This window comes from Dendrobates tinctorius, unplaced genomic scaffold (genome assembly GCF_039654945.1).
Source record: "Dendrobates tinctorius isolate UK_male_01 unplaced genomic scaffold, ASM3965494v1 ptg000065l, whole genome shotgun sequence".
In the NCBI taxonomy this organism is placed as follows: domain Eukaryota; kingdom Metazoa; phylum Chordata; class Amphibia; order Anura; family Dendrobatidae; genus Dendrobates; species Dendrobates tinctorius.
The window spans coordinates 23,526,612-23,553,277 of record NW_027361733.1 but is presented as its reverse complement, the minus strand read 5'-3'; the positions used below and the strand labels follow the sequence as shown (position 1 = coordinate 23,553,277).

Sequence of the window (26,666 nt, the reverse complement as noted above, 5' to 3'; positions counted from 1 at the left end):
GGCTAATTTGCCTCTACCGCCATAACTACTGCTGCCTTGCTCCTCTGCCGGTGTCTAATTACAGGGCTAATTTGCCTCTACCACCATAACTACTGCTGCCTTGCTCCTCTGCCGGTGTCTAATTACAGGGCCAATTTGCCTATACCGCCATAACTACTGCTGCCTTGCTCCTCTGCCGGTGTCTAATTACAGGGCTAATTTGCCTCTACCGCCATAACTATTGCTGCCTTGCTCCTCTGCAGGTGTCTAATTACAGGGCTAATTTGCCTCTACCGCCATAACTACTGCTGCATTGCTCCTCTGCCGGTGTCTAATTACAGGGCCAATTTGCCTCCACCGCCATAACTACTGCTGCCTTGCTCCTCTGCCGGTGTCTAATTACAGGGCTAATTTGTCTCTACCGCCATAACTACTGCTGCCTTGCTCCTCTGCCGGTGTCTAATTACAGGGCCAATTTGCCTCTACCGCCATAACTACTGCTGCATTGCTCCTCTGCCGGTGTCTAATTACAGGGCCAATTTGTCTCTACCGCCATAACTACTGCTGCCTTGCTCCTCTGCCGGTGTCTAATTTACAGGGCCAATTTGCCTCTACCGCCATAACTACTGCTGCCTTGCTCCTCTGCCGGTGTCTAATTACAGGATCAATTTGCCTCTACCGCCATAACTACTGCTGCCTTGCTCCTCTGCCGGTGTCTAACTACAGGGCCAATTTGCCACTACCACTTCATAACTACTGCTGGGCAATTACAGGGTCAATTAGTATCTGATTACTCTACAATACTCCAGGACGCCTTCTTCACTGCCAGATAACTGCCAAATAGACTCCTTTACCTGTGCCAACATGAGTCATAACAAAAAGTATGCCAATGCCAGTGAAAGGAAAGCAGCTTTAGCACTACGACAAAAACAACGCCGTGCTAATGAGACTCCTGAGGAAAAACACCATCGCCTTGAGAAGATTAAGGCTTATAAACGCCGTCGCCTCACACACGAATCCCCTAACTCTAAATCCATAAGATTGGCTGAAGAAGCCTCTGCACGCCGTCACCGCCGACAACAGACGGCCTCTTCCTCATCATTATTATTAGACTCACAACAGGATGCTTCCACATCAGCATGTGGAACAATTTACTGCTACACTTCATCCCATATGCCGTTCACTGACATAACTAATCAGCAATCTGTTTCTGCCCTATCAATACCACCATTCAATACCGATGCACAGTATGCCAATGCCAGTGAAAGGAAAGCAGCTTTAGCACTACGACAAAAACAACGCCGTGCTAATGAGACTCCTGAGGAAAAACAGCATCGACTTGACAAGATTAAGGCTTATAAACGCCGTCGTCTCACACACGAATCCCCTAACTCTAAATCTATTACATTGGCTGAAGAAGCCTCTACACGCCATCACCGCCAACAACAGACGGCTTCTTCCTCATCATCTATAATAATAAATGCCCTAACCAGCTTCCGGTTGTAACAACTTCCGTCCAGTTGTAACCGGTGACGTCACCAACACACACACGCACGTTAACCCTCAACACACCACACCGCCTCAACACACACTCCTCTCACCTTTCACCTCCACTCACGTCCACTCACTCTTTCACTTCACATACGTTCCTTTCTCTCACTCCGTTTCTCATACTCACACCGTCATCGTCGCTGCCCCGACATCTTCCTCCGCCGCCGCGATCCTGGATCCAGACGTTCTCCAGGCCGCCGACATGTTCTCGCGGCGACGCCATCTTGGATTTCGTGAAATCCCGCAAGATTCAAGATGGCGTCGCCGCAAGAACATGTCGCTGGCGTGGACGACTCGGGATCCAAAAAGATGGCGTCGGCGAAATCTCGCGAGATTACGCCGACGCCATTTTGGATCCCGATGTCGTCCACGCCGGCGACATGTTCTTGCGGCGACGCCATTTTGGATCGGCGAAATCCCGCGATAGTCAAGATGGCGTCACCGCAAGAACATGTCGCCGGCGAGGACGACGTCGGGATCCAAAATGGCGTCGGCGAAAACTCGCGAGATTTCGCCGACGCCATTTTGGATCCCGACGTCGTCCACGCCGGCGACATGTTCTTCCGGCGACGCTATCTTGACTATTGCGGGATTTCACGATACTCAAGATGGCGTCGCCGCAAGAACATGTCGCCGGCGTGGACAACGTCTGGATCCAGGATGGCGCCGGCGGAAGAAGATGTCGGGGATCGTGGAGCAGCGGCGATGACGGCGTGAGTATGAGAGACGGAGTGAGAGAAGGGGTCGTATGTGGAGTGAAAGAGTGAGTGGAGATGGTGAAAGGTGAGAGGAGTGTGTGTTGAGGAGTGTGTGTGTTGAGGGTTAACATGGCAAGAGGTGTGATGCTATCGCATCCTCCCGATGCGATAGCATCGGGCCATAATCTAGTAGTATATAATTACCCCATATACAGTATAACTAAATATATAGTATATAATTACCCCATATGCAGTATAACTAGATATGTAGTATATAATTACCCCATATACAGTATAACTAGATATCTATAATAATAAATGCCCTAAGCAGCTTCCGGTTGTAACAACTTCCGTCCAGTTGTAACCGGTGACGTCACCGCACACCTCTTTCCATGTTAACGCTCAACACACACACTCCTCTCACCTTTCACCATCTCCACTCACTCTTTCACTCCACATACGACCCCTTCTCTCACTCCGTCTCTCATACTCACGCCGTCATCGCCGCTGATCCACGATCCCCGACATCTTCTTCTGCCGGCGCCATCCTGGATCCAGACGTCCTCCACGCCGGCGACATGTTCTTGCGGCGACGCCATTTTGGATCGGCGAAATCCCGCGATAGTCAAGATGGCGTCGCCGCAAGAACATGTCGCCGGCGTGGAGGACGTCGGGATCCAAAATGGCGTCGGCGAAATCTCGCGAGATTTCGCCGACGCCATTTTGGATCCCGACGGCATCCAAGGGGGGTGAGGAAAGGGGGGTGAGGGAACCATGCATACCAGGATTGGGGGGTGAGGGGACCATGCATACCAGGATTGGGGGGTGAGGGGACCATGCATACCAAAATAGGGGGTGAGGGGACCATGCATACCAGGATTGGGGGGTGAGGGGACCATGCATACCAGGATAGGGGGTTGAGGGGACCATGCATACCAGGATTGGGGGGTGAGGGGACCATGCATACCAAGAAAGGGGGTGAGGGGACCATGCATACCAGGATAGGGGGGTGAGGGGACCATGCATTCCAGGATTGGGGGGTGAGAGAACCATGCTTACCAAGAAAGGGGGGTGAGGGGACCATGCATACCAGGAAAGGGGGGTGAGGATACCATGCATACCAGGATTGGGGGGGTGAGGGGACCATACATACCAGGAAAGGGGGGTGACGGTGAGCATACATACCAGGATTGGGGTGTGAGAGGACCATGCATACCAAGAAAGGGGGGTGAGGGGACCATGCATACCAGGATAGGGGGGTGAGGGGACCATGCATACCAGGATTGGGGGGTTAGAGGACCATGCATACCAGGACTGGGGGGTGAGGGGACCATGCATATCCCAAAAGGAGGGTAAGAGGACCATGCATACCCCATATACAGTATAATTAGATGTATTGTATATTATTACCCCGTATACAGTATAACTAGATACAGTGGGGAAAAAAAGTATTTAGTCAGTCAGTAATAGTGCAAGTTCCACCACTTAAAAAGATGAGAGGCGTCTGTAATTTACATCATAGGTAGACCTCAACTATGGGAGACAAACTGAGAAAAAAAAATCCAGAAAATCACATTGTCTTTTTTTTTTCATTTTATTTGCATATTATGGTGGAAAATAAGTATTTGGTCAGAAACAAAATTTCATCTCAATACTTTGTGATATATCCTTTGTTGTCAATGACAGAGGTCAAACGTTTTCTGTAAGTCTTCACAAGGTTGCCACACACTGTTGTTGGTATGTTGGCCCATTCCTCCATGCAGATCTCCTCTAGAGCAGTGATGTTTTTGGCTTTTCGCTTGGCAACACGGACTTTCAACTCCCTCCAAAGGTTTTCTATAGGGTTGAGATATGGAGACTGGCTAGGCCACTCCAGGACCTTGAAATGCTTCTTACGAAGCCACTCCTTCGTTGCCCTGGCGGTGTGCTTTGGATCATTGTCATGTTGAAAGACCCAGCCACGTTTCATCTTCAATGCCCTTGCTGATGGAAGGAGATTTGCACTCAAAATCTCACGATACATGGCCCCATTCATTCTTTCATGTACCCGGATCAGTCGTCCTGGCCCCTTTGCAGAGAAACAGCCCCAAAGCATGATGTTTCCACCACCATGCTTTACAGTAGGTATGGTGTTTGATGGATGCAACTCAGTATTCTTTTTCCTCCAAACACGACAAGTTGTGTTTCTACCAAACAGTTCCAGTTTGGTTTCATCAGACCATAGGACATTCTCCCAAAACTCCTCTGGATCATCCAAATGCTCTCTAGCAAACTTCAGACGGGCCCGGACATGTACAGGCTTAAGCAGTGGGACACGTCTGGCACTGCAGGATCTGAGTCCATGGTGGCGTAGTGTGTTACTTATGGTAGGCCTTGTTACATTGGTCCCAGCTCTCTGCAGTTCATTCACTAGGTCCCCCCGCGTGGTTCTGGGATTTTTGCTCACCGTTCTTGTCATCATTCTGACCCCACGGGGTGGGATTTTGCGTGGAGCACCAGATCGAGGGAGATTATCAGTGGTCTTGTATGTCTTCCATTTTCTAATTATTGCTCCCACAGTTGATTTCTTCACTCCAAGCTGGTTGGCTATTGCAGATTCAGTCTTCCCAGCCTGGTGCAGGGCTACAATTTTGTTTCTGGTGTCTTTTGACAGCTCTTTGGTCTTCACCATAGTGGAGTTTGGAGTCAGACTGTTTGAGGGTGTGCACAGGTGTCTTTTTATACTGATAACAAGTTTAAACAGGTGCCATTACTACAGGTAATGAGTGGAGGAAAGAGGAGACTCTTAAAGAAGAAGTTACAGGTCTGTGAGAGCCAGAAATCTTGATTGCTTGTTTCTGACCAAATACTTATTTTCCACCATAATATGCAAATAAAATGAAAAAAAAAACAGACAATGTGATTTTCTGGATTTTTTTTTCTCAGTTTGTCTCCCATAGTTGAGGTCTACCTATGATGTAAATTACAGACGCCTCTCATCTTTTTAAGTGGTGGAACTTGCACTATTGCTGACTGACTAAATACTTTTTTTCCCCACTGTATATAGTATATTATTATACCATATACTCTATGACTACAGTATAAAAATGAGTATAGCTTGGATTTTTTTTTTTCATGCCAAACTGGGGCGGGGGGGGTGAAGACTTATTGATGGCGGACAACCCCTTTAATACTACCCATTACTGTTACAATTTGAGCAATATATTCAGGGATTTAATCTGGAAAAAAATGGACTAGCATTACGCTATTTCTGCCCAACTGTAATATCCCATAGGGTGAGGACACGTTCTGTGCACGTCTTCGTCTGCACAAATGGTACTATATACCCTAAATGAGACCCATTTACTTGTTGCTTTAAATCGAGCAAGCCCAAGGCGATAGCAGAGATCTCTTCAATATGGGATGATCAGTAATATCCCGAGTTCCAGAAGTCGGACAAATTGGCAGAAGGAAGGAATTCTTTACTGATCATCAGGTTAATGTGAAGTGCCCCTGCACTGCCACGAAATAGGTTCTGTCAGATCCTACAGTTACGGCACATTCAAGCCAATTTGACCCCTTTTTAGACCTTCCTTGCTTGCATCCTTTATAGATATAGTGTATAAATAATGTAGCACACGGGAGTGTTCTGAACTGTCTACTTCAAAAGCATATATGTGTGCTCATCATAACCACATCCCATCACCTCACTGACTTTTCACATCCTAATAGTATGTGCCACAAGACGTGAAAAGCCAGTGATTCTTTACCCCAGTATCAGGATTCTCTCTCGACTATCGCTGCCTAATAGCATTGCTTACTTGCCAAAGTTATAGAAGAGGGAATTCAGAGTTGTCAGTGTTTGCAGTGGCTCAGTTAATGCATGTAAGGAAAATATTCAGGATTGAGAGTCCTCAGTAGTTGATACCTTTTAATGGCTAACTGAAAAGATGGTAACACATTTTAGCCATTAAAAGGTATCAACTACTGAGGACTCTCAATCCTGAATATTTTTCTATCTACTGGCTAACACGGTACAAAGATATACATCTTTCCTGTTGCATGTAAGGAGTGTGACAATGGAATATCTCTGCCTCTGTCACTTTTGCGGCGTACCACAGCGAGATTGCGGGGCGTCCATAGTGGATTTGACACCTGGAGGCCTAAAAATGGCCTCCGTGTCTACGATAGGTAAGTGACTAATCGACTGTGCCTGATACACTAAGAGAAGAATCAGACGGCCGTATAACTCAGACGAGGATCGCTTTGCAGTGCTCGGGATGGCCATCGGCTCTCCCGACCCTATTGTAACAGCATGTATTTCTATGCAGGTGTCACGCTTAGGCCGGGAGAACCAACTTCCAGTTCGAACATTGCGTTACGATCCTCATACAAGTTATATGGCTGTCTGATTCTTCCCTAATAGGCTTAGATAATGCTCTGCGCTACATAAGTAGTGCAGGGTTTTATTAATGCAATCAAGAGATTTTGTGTTCAAGTTCCTTTGAGGGACTAATATTTTTAATCATTTAAGAAAAATCTAACACCCCCCCTCCCCCCAATTTTTTAATTTTTAATTTAAAAAAAAAAAAAACTACAACAAATATTTTGTAGAATCACGTCCAGAACAACCAATAAAATAAAAATGCAACATGAATTATCCTGCTTTGTAAATGCTGTAAAAAAAAAAAATACAAAAAAGTACAACAGAATTGTAATGTTTGTTCATGTCACCAGACATAAAATTAAATATAAAAGATACGTATCCCAAAATGTTACCAATAAAGATTACGGCTTGTTACCCAGAATAATAAAAATGTTACGGCTCTCAGATCATGATGCAAAATAAAAAAAAAAATTTAAGTGTCATCATCGTATTGACCTGTACTATATAAGCTACAGTATATAATTACTAATCCTGCATGGAGAACGCAAAAAAAAATGGGCCAGAATTGCATTTTTTTTGTTCAATCCCCCTACAAAAAAAATAGATCAAAAATTTATATGTACCCAAAAAAGGTATTAGTGAGACCCACATCTGGTCATGCACAAAATAAGTTCCATTGACGGAAAATTTTAAACTCATGACTCTCTGAACATGGAGATACAAAAACATTTTTTTTTCAAACAGAGTATTTATTGTATAAAAGTAATAAGACAGAGATAAACCTATAGAAATTTGGTATCATCATAATCGTGCTGATCCACAAAATAAAATGAACACTTATAGCAAATGAAAAGCGTAAAATATCGAAAAATACAACAGAATGGGTGTCTTTTTTTCTACTTCTTCCTATAAAGAGTTAATAAAAGTTATGTATTATGTTGTATGTAACCCAAAATTATGCCAGTGACAAATACAATACCAAAAAACATGCCCACCATACAGCTAAGTGTACAAAAAATAAAATAAAAAAAACCTATAGCTGACATGTGACATTGAAAAAGATGAAGAAAAAAATGTTTGGATATTAAGGCCAAATTAACACCTGAAGGATGGATGGCAAACACTGATTTGGACCCCATTAGTGATGATATATGAGCGGAAGCGTTATAGGGTAGCATGGGGGTATTAATTTTAACGTTTCCACCAAAATAGGCAAAATAGAAAGATTTGGGTGGTCAAGACCATAAATGTGCCCGGCGTGTGACTCGACAGCATGACCTCTCGTTGTCCAATCCATCGGTCACACCTTCCAGGTTAGACAGACACTCTTTGGCATCAGTTGCAAATTTCGACACCACTAGAGTGTCAAGTTTACTGTAAGCGATATCCGTAATTTGTATGTAACCCCTTCTCTTGTATAGCACCATGGAATCAATGGTGCTATATAAATAAATATTAATAATAAAAAGTTAACACCAAGCAGCTTTGCATCCTGCCTCATCTGCTTTGCATGTGTTGAATGACATCCTTGTGTCTCCATCATGTTGGCCTTATCCACCATCATGTCAGGTTACTGCTCATTAGTGTCCCAGCCTTTAGTCCACCTCATGACATTACGGCCAGTGTTTAGTTTCTCAGAAGACGTGTGTGACTGTCAAACCACAAGTGCCGTTTTCCAACTTCCCCTTATGTAAAACTTGATATAATGGGCCTTCAGCTGATATCATCTATTTTTGGATGGCTTGCAGAAACCACAATCAGCACGCTCACTCTCTTTTTTTATATAGAGTAGGTCCAATTTGATAATTCATTCCCATTGTAAATGGTTTACCACTTTCCAATGGTTTACTGCCTCTTCACCTCTATCCAGGAGATTACTTCTCCAATTTCTGGTCTGAAGTCATTTAGTGCATAGGACCTGTGTCTAGTGGTTTAGTGTCTTTGTCCTGGAGTCTAGTGGTTAAGTGTCCCAGTCTAAGTATCCAGTATTGATGTGCAAGGGTTTATTGTCGCAATCCTACTATAGTATTGTTTAATATCTCAGGCTCAAGGCCCATTTACACTGGCCATTAATGAGCACTGGTCGATCCGTGGTAATTTAGTGGCCTGTTCACATAGTCGACAAAACTGTATGGGGAAGGTGTAGCGTAAATACAATTGCTCAGTTCCCATACAGCATCATGTTGTCAGCAGCACGTCCCTGTTTACAAGGTAAAAAGACATATAAGTTCTGATCATGAACATGTTTGCACAGGACAACAATCATGAAAAAGGTTTAGTGTCTCACTATTGGTTCCCAGTGATTTAGTGTCCCACTATTGGTGTCCAGTGGTTTAGTATCCCACTATTGGTGCCCAGTGGTTTAGTGTCCCACTAGTGGTGCCCAGTGGTTTACTGTCCTACTAGTGGTGCCCAGTGGTTTACTGTCCCACTAGTGGTGCCCAATGGTTTAGTGTCCAACTAGTGGTGTCCAGTGGTTTACTGTCCCACTAGTGGTGCCCAATGGTTTAGTGTCCAACTAGTGGTGTCCAGTGGTTTAGTGTCCCACTATTGGTGCCCAGTGGTTTAGTGTCCTACTATTGGTGCCCAGTGGTTTAGTGTCCCACTATTGTTGTCCAGTGATTTAGTCTCTTACTATTGTTGTCCAGTGGATTAGTGTCTCACTATTGGTGCCCAGTGGTTGAGAGTCCCACTATTGGTGCATCTGCCTAGGGCCCCCAGCCAGTGACTGATATGGGGCCCGTGAGTCAGGGGGACCGGCACCAGTGCCGCCCCCTCCAGCATTGCGCATTCAACTATGTCGGCATCATAGATGCTGATACAATTGAAAGCAATGATGGAGAAGAGCGCGTCAGGTGACACTCCCTCTCCCATCACTCCCCCTCTGATGCAGCGGGCGCACAATGATGTCACTTCAATGCGCACAACGCTGTGTCGGCAGCGGAGCTGCTGAGACATGCTGCAGAGACTGGAGCAGCAGAGGAACAGGGAGAGGTAAGTATTGGATTTTTTTATAATAGTGCAGGACTGTGGGTCTGTATTATACTCTATGAGGTGCCTGCATTATACTCTATGAGGATTACTGCATTATACTCTATGGAGGGGGCTACATTATACTCTATGGCGGGACTGCTTTATACTCTATGTGGGGGGGTGCATTTTACTCTATGGGGTGACTGCATTATACTCTATTGGGGGCTGCATTATATTCTATATGGGGCTGCTTTATATTCTATGGGGGCTGCATGATACTCTAAGGGGGGCAACTGCAGTATACTTTATTGGGGACTGCATTATACTCTGTGCGGGTTACTGCATTTTACTGTATGAGGGGGTGCTGCATTATACTCTATGAGAAGGGCTGCATTATGCTCTAAGGTGGGCTGCTTTATGCTCTGAGGGGGGCTGCATTATACTGTATGAGGCGGCTGCATTATACTCCGAGGACTATGGGGTGCATTATTTTATTTCATATGTATGATATAGGGGGCTGAATTATACTCTATGAGGGAGGCTGCATTATACTCTATGGGGGCTGCATTATACTCTATGAGGGGGTCTGAATTATGCTCTGAGGGGGGCTTCTCTATTCACTGAGGGGGGCTGCATTATACTCTATGGCGTGGCTGCATTATACTCTGAGGGCTATGGGGTGCATTATACTATATGTACTATATATGGAGCTGCATTATACTCTATGGGTCGGCTGCATTATACACTGAGAGGGGCTGCATTATGCTCTATGGGGTGGCTGCATTATATTCTGAGGACTATGGGGTCCATTATACTATATGGAGGCTGCATTATACTATATGTGCTATATATATATCTAATATATAAAGCTCAAAGTGTGTATGTGTGTGTGTGTGTGATAGGCATCTGCACCGTCGCAGCTACAGCCACAAAATTTGGCACAGTCACACGTCTGGACCCCGAGAGCATCCTAAGCTATGTTGTGAGGCGAAATTTTAACCCCGCGCGTTCCAATTCACCAAACAATTTTGCCCCTATCTACATACTGGGGAAAAAGTGTGTGCGTGTCAAGCCCCGCCCCTCATTATGATGTCATAATGCCCCTATCTACATACTGGGGAAACTGTGTGTGCGTATCAAGCCCGGCCCCTCATTATGATGTCTCAGTGGTTGCCATGGCGACGCTGATGTCATCAAGCCCCGCCGCTCATTATGACGTCATAATGGTTGACTATGGGATGGAGGATGTGTGATGGGTATATGGGCACTGGACTGTGGGATGCAGGATATGTATGACGGGTATATGGGCACGGGCCTATGGGATGGTGGATATGTATGACGGGTATATGGGCACGGGACTATGGGATGGAGGATGTGTGATGGGTATATGGGCACTGGACTATGGGATGGAGGATATGTATGACGGGTATATGGGCACGGGACTATGGGATGGAGAATATGTATGACAGGTATATGGGCACGGGACTATGGGATGGAGGATGTGTGATGGGTATATGGGCACTGGACTATGGGATGGATGATATGTATGACGGGTATATGCGCATGGGACTATGGGATGGAGGATATGTATGACGGGTATATGGGCACGGGTCTATGGGATGGCGGATATGTATGATGGGTATATGGGCACGAGACTATGAGATGAAGGATGTGTGATGGGTATATGAGCACTCGACTATGGGATGGCGAATATGTATGATGGGTATATGGGCAATGGACTATGGGATGGAGGATGTGTGATGGGTATATGGGCACTCGACTGTGGGATGGAGGATATGTATGATGGGTATATGGGCATGGGCCTATGGGATGGAGGATGTGTGATGGGTATATGGGCACTCGACTATGGGATGGAGGATATGTATGATGGGTATATGGGCACGGGCCTATGGGATGGAGGATGTGTGATGGGTATATGGGCACGGGGCTATGGGATGGAGGATAATTATAATTTGCTATAACTAACCACAGTTAGTTACTATGCCCGGGCAGCGCCGGGCTCTTCAGCTAGTATATATATAGGACCTGCTTTATACTGTATCAAGAATTATGGGGAATGCATTCTACTATATGAAGGACTATGGGGTGCTTTATACTATGAGCAGTTCCTTGTACTATATGCCGGACTATGGGGTGCATTATACAATACGGATGACTATGGGATGCATTATACTATATGGAGGACTATGGGATACATTATACTATATGGAGGACTATCAGGTGTATTATACTCAACAAGCAAAATGCTTATTCATCAAGTGATTGGATTGTTTATGCTGGAACAGAAATCATTGTTCTCAGCAGCACATAGCCCGGTGAAAACTGCAGATATGCTGCTGATAACATTATACTGTATGAGGACAGATTGATCTACTAGTGATCAGTCTGTGCCCATCATTCTTCCTCAGCCGCTGTTAAGAGGCCGAGAAACAAGTGTTGAGCATCTTCAATATTGTCTATCATACTCGTTTAGGGGCCTGAACCCAGAGCATGTAAATACAACCAAAATATTTGTGTGCTGGTGCAATATGTGAGCATTTAGGGCCACACTTTAAACTTTTGCCCAGGGCCCCACTTTGTCTAAAATTGGCCCTGGGTTTAGTGTTCCACTATTGGTGCCCAGTGGTTTAGTGTTGTAATCTTGGTGTCCTATCTGTGGTTTAATTTCTCAATGTTAGTGGCCGGTGGTTTAATGTCCCTGAATTAATGTTTAGTGGTTTAGTGTCCCAGTATTAGTGTATAATGGTTTAGTGTCCCATAATTGGTGCCCCATTATTAGTATTCCAGTTCTGGTGTTCAGTGGTTTGTGGAGTGTACACTTGACAGCCTTCCTATAGAAGAAGCTGCTGCCATACTGGAATGGGCTGTTGGAATGAATTTATTCTCAGGAGGTCTCCTGAACATCACAGAGCTGCTGATAGTCCCAAATAGAAGTCTCACCCCTTCTGTGATCTGTAATGGCAGAAGGAGCAGCTGTCATGTGTTATCTAGCATCAATAGATGGAAATTATATATTTGCAAAGGACTGTACGTGGCTTCATTCCTAAGGGCAGGAATAGCGGCAGAAATAGCTGCTGTCATCTGCTTTATACAGGGAGGGCCATTTATATGGATACACCTGGGTGGGCCATTTATAAAGTTGGATCCAAAATGGCCGACTTCAAAATGGCCGCCATGGTCACCACCCATCTTGAAAAGTTTTCCCCCTCCCATATACTAATGTGCCACAAACAGAAAGTTGATATCACCAACCATTCCCATTTTATTTAGGTATATCCATATAAATGGCCCACCCAGGTCTAACCTTATAAATGGCCCACCCTGTAGAATTGCTACCTGGAACGTTTGTGTTCACATCTTGTAACAATCACATTGGAGAGACGGCATATCTGACAGCCTAGACATTTCCTTATAGCTGTCATCAACCTTTCATAGCAAATACCTTGAAAGTCTTTTTTAGGAGCCACAAAAAGGGTAAGGGTGACAGTAGGACTTTCCCTTTCCTGTTGCAGGAAGAATCATCACATTAACGAGCCCTCTCCCTGGCAATGATGAGCACTCTCCCTGGCAATGACAAGCGCTCTCCCTGGCAATGACGAGCGCCCTCCCTGGCAATGACGAGTGCTCTCCCTGGCAATGACGAGCCGTCTCCCTGGCAATGACAAGCGCTCTCCCTGGCAATGACAAGCGCTCTCCCTGGCAATGACGAGCCCTCTTCCTGGCAATGACGAGCCCTCTCCCTGGTAATGACAAGCCCTCTCCCTGCAATGACGTGCCCTCTCCCTGGCAGTAACGTGCCCTCTCCCTGGCAATGACGTGCCCTCTCCCTGGCAATGATGAGCCCTCTCCCTGGCAATGACAAGCGCCCTCCCTGGCAATGATGAGCGCTCTCCCTGGCAATGACAAGCGCTCTCCCTGGTAATGACGAGCGCTCTCCCTGGCAATGACGAGCGCCCTCCCTGGCAATGACGAGCGCCCTTCCTGGCAATGACGAGCCATCTCCCTGGCAATGATGAGCGCTCTCCCTGGTAATAACGAGCGCTCTCCCTGGCAATGACGAGCGCCCTTCCTGGCAGTGACGAGCGCCCTCCCTGGCAATGACAAGCCGTCTCCCTGGCAATGACAAGCGCTCTCCCTGGCAATGACGAGCCCTCTTCCTGGCAATGACGAGCCCTCTCCCTGGTAATGACGAGCGCCCTCCCTGGCAGGGACGAGCGCCCTCCCTGGCAATGACAAGCCGTCTCCCTGGCAATGACAAGCGCTCTCCCTGCCAAAGACGAGCTCTCTTCCTGGCAATGACGAGCCCTCTCCCTGGCAATGACGAGCCCTCTCCCTGGCAATGACGAGCCCTCTCCAAGGCAATGATGAGCCCTCTCCCTGGCAATGACCAGTTCTCTCCCTGGCAGTGACGAGCCCTCTTCCTGGCAATGACAAGCCCTCTCCCTGGCAATGACGAGCCCTCTCCCTGGCAATGATGAGCCCTCTCACTGGCAATGACGAGCCCTCTCCCTGACAATGACCAGCGCTCTCCCAAGCAATGACGAGCCCTCTCCCTGGCAATGACAAACCCTCTCCCTGGCAGTGACGAGCGCCCTCCCTGGCAGTGACGAGCCCTCTCCCTGGCAGTGATGAGCCCTCTCCCTGATAATGACGAGCCCTCTCCCTGGCAATGACAAGCCCTCTCCGTGGCAGTGACGAGCCCTCCCTGGCAGTGATGAGCCCTCTCCCTGGTAATGACGAGCCCTTTCCCTGGCAATGACGAACCCTCTCCCTGGCAGTGACGAGCCCTCCCTGGCAGTGATGAGCCCTCTCCCTGGCAGTGACGAGCCCTCCCTGGCAGTGACGAGCCCTCTTCCTGGCAGTGACGAGCCCTCTTCCTGGCAGTGACGAGCCCTCTCCCTGGTAATGACGAGCCGTCTCCCTGGCAGTGACGAGCCCTCTCCCTGGCAGTGATGAGCCCTCTCCCTGGCAATAACGAGCGCTTCTATAGAAGTCGTTATTCCTATACATGACAAGCCCGGTTCCTCTTTCTTCATGAACTATTGGCAAAATATTCTTATCTTGCAAAAAGTGGAGATTTTATTTAGTGGTCTGCTGGTAAATTGAAGCAAAGTCTTGGAAGTTCCCTAATTAGAGGCGAATGTGCAAAACTTCATTTTCGAAAGATTGCATCAAATATATAGGAAGCGAATGCAATAAACCCTAATTGCTTCACCCTTGCTGTGAACGGAAGAGTTGACACTTCTCCAAACTGTTATGTAAATGGTCTCTGCATCTTAAAGTGTAACCCGCCCCTAAATACCCTACTCCCGATTTACTGCTAATGATTCTACCAGGGAATTGCTTAAATAACAGTTACATTATAAAATGCTGGTATGCTTGTCAGAGTTTTATCACTCCTTAACTTTTACAAATACTGAAAACAGCTGTCTACATTAAAAAAAACAAACCAAAACGTACCTACCTGTCTCTAAACAAAGCGCCACCCCATCTATGGGTTGTGTCTGGCTTTGCAGCTGAGCTTTATTCAAGTGAGTGGTGCAAAAGCTGCAATACCACACACAACCTGGAACTAGTGGTGGCACTATTTCTGAAAAAAGAGAGGCATGTTTTTCTAATCCTGGACAATACCTTTAATTTAACCCCTTCTGTCGTCATTGATTACTGTGCTTGTATGATTACATGTCCAGATAGTTATTCTTACTTGTGCATTGATTATTTTACAGAAGAAACCAAAAGAAGTCACTGGCGCTGGAGGTAAGTGACCACCATCAGGAGTGGTCGAGAGTGGGAGAGGAGGACCGTAGGGCGGCCGCATCACAGCCAGTCAGAAGACAATTCATGAACTGCAACTCAGAAACGTTACATGATGGGGAATGTAGTAGGTGGTATCACACATAATAGGCTTAGATACACAGCTGAGTAAACTGTATCACACATGATAGGCTTAGATACACAGCTGAGTAAACAGTATCACAAATGATAGGCTTAGTTACACAGCTAAGCAGATAATATCGTATGTGATAGCCTTGAATACACCATCTCAGCAGACAGTATTACACAATAAGTTTAGATCCAGCAGTTCAGCAGACAGTATCACACATGATGTGCTTAGATGCAACACCTCAGCATGTAGTGTCAGATTTAGGCCTCTTTCACATGTCCTGATATTTCCAGTACCGGAAAAAATGGTAATGGAGATATCCGTGTCCATGTGTTTAATATGTGCGGCACACGTTTGGCAACCGTGTGCGGCATCAGTACCACACGGACGGCCGCCGGGGAAGAAGCGCTACAGTAAGCGCTGTTCCCCGGTAGCAGGTGCTGAAGACGGCTCTAATCATTCTCCCCTGCTCTGCCAGCGAGCAGAGGAGAATGATGAGCGTTATATTAAAGTCAGAATGATGACAGCAGGTGGGGGCTTTTGGGACAATTACCCCCATCATCCAACACCTGCTGCTGCTAATAAAAGTGACAGCAGGAGTTGATGATCGGGGTTTTCTTCACCCACCGCCTGCGATCTAATTAAATAAATGAATGAAAAACCAGACATGGGTTGCCCACTATTTTCTTTAGCCAACCAAGAAAAACACAGCTGGGGGCTGCAACCCTCAGCTGTCAGCTTCAGCAAGGTTGGATATCAAGAATACAGGGGTCCCCACGCTGTTTTTTTTTAAATTATTTAAATAATTTAAAATAACCTGTGTGGGGTCCCTCCCATTTTTGCCAACCGGTCTTGCAAAAGTAGACAACTGGGGGCTTGTATTCTCAGGCTGGTAAGGGGCCATTGATATAGGCCGCCCCAGCCTAAAAACAGCAGCCTACAGCTTCCCAGAAAAGGCGCAACTATTAGATGCGCCTTTTCTGGCACTTTGCCTGGCTCTTCCCACTTGCTCTGTAGCGGTGGGAAGTGAGGTAATATTTGTGTGGTTGATGTCACCTTTGTATTGTTAGGTGACATAAACCCCGCGGCTTAGTAATGGAGAATCGTCTATAAGGCACCTCTCCATTACTAATCCTATAGTCACATTGTAAGAAAACACACACAGCCAGAATAAAGACCTTTATTTGAAAAAATTACACAGACTGCTTTATTAATATGAATTAAACCATACTTTCCGCATTGCCTAATCCAAGCGAATCCCTTGATCTCCTGTAATAAAAATAAAATAAAAAACAACAATATACCATACCTGTCCATCGTTGTGTCTCACGCCATAATCCATTTCTAGGGGCTAAATATTTTCCAACCTGGACAGTGCCAAGATGCAACCGTCCCGGCTGAAAACCACTTGTGAATGAGCTGCTGAGAGCGCAGCATCATTCACCAGCGGTGACATCATCAAGACCTGTTTTTAGTCTGGGGTGGCCTATATTATTGGCCCCTTACCAGCCTGAGAATAGCAGCCCCCAGTTGCCTACTTTAGCAAGGCTGGTTGGCAAAATTGGGGGGGGACCCCACACCGGTTTTTTAAATTATTTATTTAAATAATTTAAAAAAACAGCGTTGGGACCACTCTATTCTTGATAACAAACCTTGCTGACAGCTGAGGGTTGCAGTCCTCAGCTGTGAGTTTTGCCTGGTTGGTTGAAGAAAATAGGGGGAGCCCATGTCGGGTTTTTCATTCATTTATTTTATTAGATAGCATATGGCGGCTGTGGAATACCGCGATCATCCGCACCTACTGTTACCGTATTTTTCGGACTATAAGACGCACCCCAATTTTCAGAAGGAAAATAGGGAAAAAAATAATGTGTCAAATGGGGGTCCGTCTTACAGTCCGAATTCAGCTTACCTGGGAAGGGATCCGGCACAGGTGGAGGAGTGGTCACAGTGGTCATTCAGTGGTCCAGGCTCGTGCGGTGGCGGCTCTGTGCTGGGGCAGGTTGGTTGTGCTGGAGCAGCTGGGCTGTACTGGGGCGGCTGGGCTGGGGCAGGTGGGCTGTGCTGGGGCAGCTGTGCTGGGTCTGGGGCAGCTGTGCTGGGGCAGCTGTGCTGGGACTGGGGCAGCTGTGCTGGGGCTGGGGCAGCTGGGCTGTGCTGGGGCTGGGGCAGCTGGGCTGTGCTGGGGCTGGGGCAGCTGGGCTGTGCTAGCTGTGCTGGGGCAGGTGGGCTCTGTGGGGTGAGGGTGGCGGCGGCATTTCCTCCAAGCCGGGAGGCCCCCGCACATCCCTTGCTGGCCGCCGCCATGTTGCGGTGGCCTCCAGGAACATGGACGCTGGGAAGATGGCCGCCGGTCCGGGGACGGCGCATGCGCAGGTTCAGATCTTGTCTGGGCGGCCAGCAAGGGATGTGCGGGGGCCTCCGGGCTTGGAGGAAATGCCTGCGGAGCCGCCGCCCCTGCACCGGAGCACAGAGAGCCGCTACCCCTGCACCGGAGCACAGCCCGCTGACACCACCGCACTACAGAGCCCCGCGGCACCCGCACCAGCCTCCAGCCATCATCAGAGGTTAGTATATTGCGACCATAAGATGCACCCCCCACTTTCCCCAAAAAATTTTGGGGAAAAAAGTGCGTCTTATGGTCCGAAAAATACGGTAATTTTAGTGGTGGCAGCAAGTGTCAGATGATTGGAGTAATTGTCCCAAAAGCACCCACCTGCTGTCACCTTTCGGACTTTAATATAACTCTCATCATTCTCCTCTGCTACTGCTGATTGCTGGCAGAGCATTGGAGAATGATGAGAGCCGTCTTCAGCACCTGCTGCCGGTGAACAGCACTTACTGTAGCGCTTCTTCCCTGGTCCTGATACGTGTCACATGGAGGACATCAATGTGTGTTCTCCGTGTGCAGGACGTTTTTCCATCCATGGCGACGGTAAAAAAGGACATGTCAGCGTGTTTTGCCCACAGACACACGGTCCGTGGAACCACACTGACATGTGCACAGACCCATTCATTTAAATGGGTCTACGTGTGTACATGTCTCCGGTATGTGTGAGAACTGTCACCAAACGGACCGGAGACACTGATGTGTGAAGGAGGCCTTACTAGATTTAGCTATACTTAGTGTGAGGCAGTGACCGGTGTCATATGTGAGGGTCGCTATGTGTCCCCCAGGATGTGCTCTGAAATGTATTAGATCCGTTGGAGTGTATTAGATGTATTAAATGTATTAGACCTTTGGCTCCGCTGGCCCTGTGTTAACTCACACAGGGCGTGCTCTGCAGTTCACCTATTTCCTCACCAGAGCAACACTGACCAAATCACAAGGCACTCCAGCGAATCTAATACATTTCAGAGCACATCCTGGAGGACACATAGCGACCCTCACATATGACAGCCGGGTAAACAAAACGCCAGTCCAGGGCAGTTGCCGTGAGCGAAGTACTGCCGGGTGTGCAGTGAGGGTTGCCAGTACCTTTGGCTCCGCTGGCCCTGTGTTAACTCACACAGGGCGTGCTCTGCAGTTCACCTATTTCCTCACCAGAGCAACACTGACCAAATCAATCCTCCCAGCAGGGTTTTTTTCCTTTTCCAACCTGTAGCCATAGGCCACTCATAAGACCTGGGCTGGAGGAAACGGACCGGACCCCAGTACCTTCCTGCAGTTTGTTTCAAAAATAAAAGCCCATACCGGGTTTTCCTAAACAAACTCCTTGGTTCAAATAGCTTGACCAGGTTTGAACTTACTTTTATTCTGCCCTGCGAGTCACAGGCATATTGCTGTGATCACAAGGCACTCCAGCGAATCTAATACATTTCAGAGCACATCCTGGAGGACACATAGCGACCCTCACATATGACACCGGTAAACAGAACGCCAGTCCAGGGCAGTTGCCGTGAGCGAAGTACTGCCGGGTGTGCTCTGAAATGTATTAGATTCGCTGGAGTGCCTTGTGATTTGGTCAGTGTTGCTCTGGTGAGGAAATAGGTGAACTGCAGAGCACGCCCTGTGTGAGTTAACACGGCCAATGGAGCCAAAGGTACTGGCAACCCTCCCTGCATACCCGGCAGTACGTCGCTCACGGCAACTGCCCTGGACTGATGTTTTGTTTACCCGGCTGCGATCCGGAAGATACAGCGTACTGAGTGAGTTTTGTTGGACATTAAAACCCTTTTTGTTTTGAACTTGCTTGGGTCACTGCCTCATAACTGCACAGCGTGGACACCACTGCTTTACACTAGATACAGTAATTCCAGTGACATTATCACACGTTAGGCTTAGGTACAACAGCTTAGCTGTCATTATTGCCTACAGTAAGCTTAGATACATTGGTTTCGCAGACAGTGTCACAAATTATAGGCTTAGATAAAGCAGCTCAGCTGACACTTACACATGATGCGCTTAGAGCAGCTCAGCTGACACTATTACACATGATGGGCTTAGATAAAGCAGCTCAGCTGACACTATTACACATGATGGGCTTAGATAGAGCAGCTCAGCTGACACTAGTACACATGATGGGCTTAGATAGAGCAGCTCAGCTGACACTATTACACATGATGGGCTTAGATAGAGCAGCTCAGCTGACACTATTACACATGATGGGCTTAGATAGAGCAGCTCAGCTGACACTAGTACACATGATGGGCTTAGATAGAGCAGCTCAGCTGACACTATTACACATGATGGGCTTAGATAGAGCAGCTCAGCTGACACTAGTACACATGATGGGCTTAGATAGAGCAGCTCAGCTGACACTATTACACATGATGGGCTTAGATAGAGCAGCTCAGCTGACACTATTACACATGATGGGCTTAGATAGAGCAGCTCAGCTGACACTAGTACACATGATGGGCTTAGATAGAGCAGCTCAGCTGACACTATTACACATGATGGGCTTAGATAGAGCAGCTCAGCTGACACTAGTACACATGATGGGCTTAGATAGAGCAGCTCAGCTGACACTATTACACATGATGGGCTTAGATAGAGCAGCTCAGCTGACACTATTACACATGATGGGCTTAGATAGAGCAGCTCAGCTGACACTATTACACATGATGGGCTTAGATAGAGCAGCTCAGCTGACACTAGTACACATGATGGGCTTAGATAGAGCAGCTCAGCTGACACTATTACACATGATGGGCTTAGATAGAGCAGCTCAGCTGACACTATTACACATGATGGGCTTAGATAGAGCAGCTCAGCTGACACTAGTACACATGATGGGCTTAGATAGAGCAGCTCAGCTGACACTATTACACATGATGGGCTTAGATAGAGCAGCTCAGCTGACACTAGTACACATGATGGGCTTAGATAGAGCAGCTCAGCTGACACTATTACACATGATGGGCTTAGATAGAGCAGCTCAGCTGACACTAGTACACATGATGGGCTTAGATAGAGCAGCTCAGCTGACACTATTACACATGATGGGCTTAGATAGAGCAGCTCAGCTGACACTATTACACATGATGGGCTTAGATGCACGGCTCAGCAGGCAGTACCACATTGCTCCATGGTGCGGGTATATTCACACTTGGCGTGTTTGCTCGCAGGCGATGATCCCGTCGTCCTCGTGGCTTTGTACGATTATGACGGCGTGCACCCGGATGATCTGACATTTCAGAAAGGAGATAATTTACAGCTTCTTGAGGAGTAAGTACTCGATTATTACAGGCTCACGATGTACTTATGTCTGTGCTTTTCCAGTGCAGTGGTCTGAGCTGCTGTGTCCCCACCTCACTGCAAAGTGCGGAACAGCACCCCAGACTGGAGAACAAGGGTGACTGTCTTCTCGTGGTGCCCAATACTAGAAGAATTCTATCCCAAAAGGAACATCAGCACTTGTAGAAACTATTCCAGTGCAAAACTCGGCTCCTTTTTTACCGTAGCTTCCCTATAACCTAGATATACTATTTCCCTTCCAATCTGTCAATATATATAACAGTTTGTTATAACTTTTTTTTTCTTGCTATAGGTCTGGAGAATGGTGGAAAGCCCGTCTGATCCTTACAGGACAAGAAGGTTATATCCCCAGCAATTATGTGGGACGCGTTGATTCCCTGGAGTCTGAAGAGTGAGTATCCCTTTACGCAGGTGCTGTCTGAAGTAAACAGGTCTGCTAGTTGTCCCATAAAGCAGATTGCGTTGATTCATTTCATGATATATCTTTATAGCAACCAGAGCTCCGCTTTTCATATATAAAGCGCCAAATCCCCCAGTAAGGTTATAAAAATCTAGGTGCCCGTAGTTTCCTGTAGACTCATGAGCTCAGTGCACACATAGTTATTATTGAGTCCAGTATGCAGTCAGCTCCCCCTAGTGGTGGCTGTAGGTAGACAGAATCTTTTAATATCTTTCTTTGCGATTTGTGCACTACTATAAAAATATATTATGAAATGAGTCAGCAGAGAATTGTTACCCATTACCATAAAAACAATTTGTAATATCTCACTGGTCTTTGAAATAGCAGATTTGGAATTTCACAGCAACATGAAAGTGTCAAGCAGCCCTGAATTTGAGCAAATCGTCAATTTTCCATTTAATAAATAGAGAATTTCTTTGTTTTATTTTCACAGATGGTATTTTAAGGGCATTGGTCGGAAAGAGGCCGAGCGGCAGCTGCTGTCCTCCGAGAACCAGGCCGGAGCATTCATGATACGGGACAGTGAGACCATGAAAGGTGCAACATATAGGGTTCCTGATGTCAATCTACAAAACTACTGGGTTTCATAAGTATGAAAGTTTGGGGAGAGGACGGCAGAACCATGAGAACAAACTATATGGAGTGAACCAGGATGGCACTGGTCGCTATAAAATGATGTTCAATACTCCAGTCACATCCAAAGCTGCTGCACTTTTCACTTGCTACAGGCTTTTATATCTCTCTGCTGCCACCTGCTGGTTGATATCAGGTCACCTACTGTTATTTTTTCAGGTTGTTACTCACTTTCGGTCAGGGACTACAATTCTCAGTCTGGGAACATGGTGAAGCATTACAAAATCCGCACCCTGGATAATGGAGGTTTCTACGTCTCTCCTCGCAAAACTTTCAGCTCTCTGCAGGAGCTGGTCAGCTATTATAAAAGTAAGATGGGCAATGGTTAAAATGGGGGGGAAAAATCTTTTTATTTAGGGGAAGCTATATGCAGCTGAATGCGAGCAGGTAACTCTAGATGCCCAAGACGATTTTTGCTCTACTTGAATGGAAACACTCATTGATTTTCTCCAGAACCTGCCCAGATAATGCTTCGCTCACAAAGCTGCACGCCATGTTATGGTATACGGTCGGTCACAAACACTGTGTTTGAATAGCACACGATCAGGAGATTTTTTTTTTTCTTCCAAGAATGTTTCCATTCATTGACTGCAAGCAGCAAACGGGAATGTGATGTGGAATTTAATGACATTAGACATTAATATTAATGATTTCAAGTAGTTGCGCTTGGAATAGACTCCTAATCAGGAGGAACAATTTGTAAGTCAGGTGGCCGTAGCTTTAGGATTTATGTCTGATTTACCTTCTCAGGTAATATGGACGGCTTGTGCCAGTATCTCACCAAGGCTTGTAAGACGGCTCGTCCACAGAAACCATGGGAGAAGGACGCCTGGGAGGTCCTGAGGGAATCGCTGAAGCTGGAGAAGAAGCTTGGAGCTGGACAGTTTGGAGATGTTTGGTTGGGTATGTCCTCAGCAGACAGTATCACTCATAAAAAGGCTTAGGCCTCTTTCACACTTCCGTTTTTTCAGTCACAATCCGCCAGGTTTTGAAAAAAACGGATCCTCAATTTTCTTTTGAGGATCCGTTTTTTTCCACATTGACTTGCATTAATGGCGGATTGTGACGGATTGCTGTCCGTTGCATCCGTTTTTTGTGAGGATCCGCCAAAAGTTGCTGTCCGTCACCATCCTCAAAGATTTCAAAACGGAGCTTGCAACGTTTTTTTCTCTGGCGGATCCTCCAGACACTGATTTAACCCCAAATTCCTCTCTCTCTCCTCTCTCTCCTCTCTCTCCTCTCTCTCTCTCCTCTCTCTCCTCTCTCTCTCCTTCCCGGCCACCAGTTCCTTTATATTTCCTCATTTTCAGGATCCGTCTGAAAACGGATCCTGTGCCATCCGTTCGCATCACTTCACAACGGATCCGCTTCTCTGACTTTTTGGCGGATTTGAACTGATACTAAAAAAAATGAAGTGTGAAAGAGGCCTAAGATACACCATCTTTGCAGACACTATCATACATGATTAGCATGGATTCCCCAATTTTAGCAGACAGATATGATAAATTTAGATAAAGCAGCTCATATCACACACAATAGACTTAGATACAGTGGCTCAGTGGATACTCATATCACAATTTATAGGATTAGGTACACCAACTCAACAGACATCATCTGTTTAGATAAGCAGATGAGCAGACAATATCACACACAATAGGCTGAGATATCTTAGGTCTTCAGCCAGTATCATACATTAGATACTATTCTGAGCAGACAGTATGATACATGAAGGCTTAGATACACTCCCTGGTGATTATTGTACACTCACCTATGTGCATCTCTCATTCAAAGCGACATACAATGGGCACACACAGGTGGCAGTGAAGACCATGAAGCCAGGCAGTATGTCCCCTGAGGCCTTTTTGGAAGAAGCCAACCTTATGAAGAGCTTGCAGCATGACCGCCTCGTCCGTCTTCATGCCGTAGTAACCCTGGAGGAGCCCATATACATCATCACTGAGTACATGGAGAAGGGCAGCCTTCTAGACTTCCTGAAGAGCCAGGAAGGGAATTGCCTGTCACTGCCCCAGCTTATCGACTTTTCTGCCCAGGTGAGGCTCACAGAGTCGGGTAGTATTGGGGTCACCTCCAAGATCACGGCTTATGGTTTTGTTTTTTACATTTTCTTCCTTTTTACACCCACAGATTGCGGAGGGGATGTGGTTCATTGAACAGAAGAATTACATCCACCGGGATCTAAGAGCCGCAAACTGCCTGGTGTCCGCATCTCTGGCATGTAAAATCGCAGACTTCGGGTTAGCTCGAGTTATTGAGGATAGCGAGTATACAGCACGAGAGGGTAACTATCAGCAGTAATGGGGATAAGCTGTGTCTGGTAAAGTCAGGTGCCATCTGGACAGATGTTATTGATATTTTAGGTGCCAAGTTTCCCATTAAATGGACGTCTCCCGAGGCAGCAAACTACGGCTCCTTCACCATCAAATCTGACGTCTGGTCATTTGGAATCTTAATGACTGAAATTATCACGTATGGAAGGACCCCGTATCCAGGTGAGAGCATCATGTTTTGCAGGCAGAAGTGGGCTGAAACAAATAGAATAAGGAATCGGAGCAAAGTATCTCCCACGAACGCACAGGAGAAGTGTCAATGGCAGGACATGAATAAAAGTTATTTGCTTTTCTTCCAGGAATGTCCAATCTGGAAGTAATCACCGCTCTGGAGCGTGGGTATCGCATGCCATGCCCAGCCAACTGCCCTCAGGAGCTGTACGGCATCATGCTGCAGTGCTGGCAACAAAACTCAGAGCAGCGACCAACCTTTGAATATTTGCAAGGCGTCCTGGAGGATTTCTTCACTGCCACGGAAAGCCAGTACCAGCAGCAGCCATAAGTGCCAGGTTGTGCCTTTTTGCCACTGACTATCCAAATCTGTCGCCAAACCGCATCATTGCAAACCATCAGTGGCGCAATATACTGTTCCAAATGCTAATAATCGGTGTATAATTGCTGCCCGCCCTTTATGGGGTATTGCCTATTAACACCGTTGCCTTTATGCCAATCGGATGGCGGCAGATCAAATCAATATCTGCCAATTGATTCGTTAACAGAGAAGATCGATGAACAGTTACATCTATAATTATAGATTAAAAATCCTGAATTTGAGACTTTTATAACTCTTTGTATAATGTTAGAGCAGAAACTATATTTAGTATTGTGCTGACGGTGTGTTCAACGCTGTCGGTACTGGCATAGAAAATGTGGCACCAAAAGCCGAGTGGCACAAAACTAACCGGTGCTGTATATACTGGTATTATTGGGTTGTGATTATAGACTCTGAAACCCTTCCAGCGACATTAGGTGCCTGCAAATCAGGCCTCCATTATGAAGACTGGAGAGTGAACCAGCGGCATGTATTGGAGGCGGAGGCATCAGAGCGTACACCTGCAGGCTGAGGCATCAGAGCGTACACCTGCAGACTGGGGCATCAGAGCGTACACCTGCAGACTGAGCCTGCTCTGTGTACACCGCAGACCCTGAACAAGCAGTGTGCAAACTGTGGACTCTGTGCAAACACTGGAGACTGTGACCGAGCACTGTGTACAATGGAGACCATGAACCAGCACAGTATAGAATGGACACCATGAACCAGCACTGTGTACAATGGAGACTGAACTATCACTGAGTACACCGCAGACCCTGAACAAAAAGTGTGCAGACTGTGAACGCCAAATAAACACTGAAGACTGAGAACCAGCACTGTGTACGGCAGGTACCATGAACCAGCACTGTGTACAATGAAGACTGAACTAGCACTGAGGACAATGGAGACCCTGAACCAGCAGAGGTTACACAGGAGACTTGTGAGCAAACACCTGAGACTTTGTGCCAGCACTATGTACAATGGGAACTTTGCTACACCGCTGTGTACATTGGATGTTTACGGCAGCACCGAATACACCTGAATCCTGCACACTGTATATGTGGGAGACTGTCGCTCAGTACTGAGTACACTGGTGTTAAACCATTCGTGTGTAATCACTATTTTCTATAGATAAACCATTTTCACTGAGCAAGGCTTATAGCATCACTTTCACATTGCAATTGTGTCTTTTTATATATTTACTAAATCTGTCCCTACTATAGGGAATACAGCACATAATGCACTAGTGTTTGTTGTGTGTGATCATCTCACGTGATGGCCATGCAGGTCTGTGTATGTCCTACATAATGCTGCTCTATGCTAAGCACACCATTATACAGCGCCTACATAATACTGCTCTATGGTAAGCACACCGTCATACAGTGCCTACATAATACTGCTCTATGGTAAGCACACTGTCATACAGCGACTACATAATGCTGCTCTATGGTAAGCACACCATTATACAGCGCCTACATAATACTGCTCTATGGTAAGCACACCGTCATACAGTGCCTACA

At 46.6% G+C, this 26,666-nt stretch overlaps 1 protein-coding gene across 5 annotated transcripts in view; it reads left to right on the top strand.

Moving 5' to 3' along the window:
- The window catches only part of HCK (HCK proto-oncogene, Src family tyrosine kinase), a 50,296-nt gene extending 24,001 nt beyond the window's left edge, over positions 1 to 26,295 (top strand). For all 5 annotated transcript variants that reach the window (XM_073580729.1, XM_073580730.1, XM_073580726.1 and 2 more), the window contains 10 exons: positions 15,315 to 15,345; positions 21,044 to 21,143; positions 21,466 to 21,564; positions 22,067 to 22,170; positions 22,426 to 22,575; positions 23,017 to 23,169; positions 24,058 to 24,317; positions 24,412 to 24,565; positions 24,645 to 24,776; positions 24,914 to 26,295. In XM_073580729.1, coding sequence (XP_073436830.1) covers positions 15,315 to 15,345; positions 21,044 to 21,143; positions 21,466 to 21,564; positions 22,067 to 22,170; positions 22,426 to 22,575; positions 23,017 to 23,169; positions 24,058 to 24,317; positions 24,412 to 24,565; positions 24,645 to 24,776; positions 24,914 to 25,116 — 1,386 coding nt within the window. In that variant the 3' untranslated portion in view covers positions 25,117 to 26,295. The remainder of the gene's footprint in view (positions 1 to 15,314; positions 15,346 to 21,043; positions 21,144 to 21,465; positions 21,565 to 22,066; positions 22,171 to 22,425; positions 22,576 to 23,016; positions 23,170 to 24,057; positions 24,318 to 24,411; positions 24,566 to 24,644; positions 24,777 to 24,913) is intronic.
- The last annotated feature ends 371 nt before the right edge of the window (positions 26,296 to 26,666 follow it).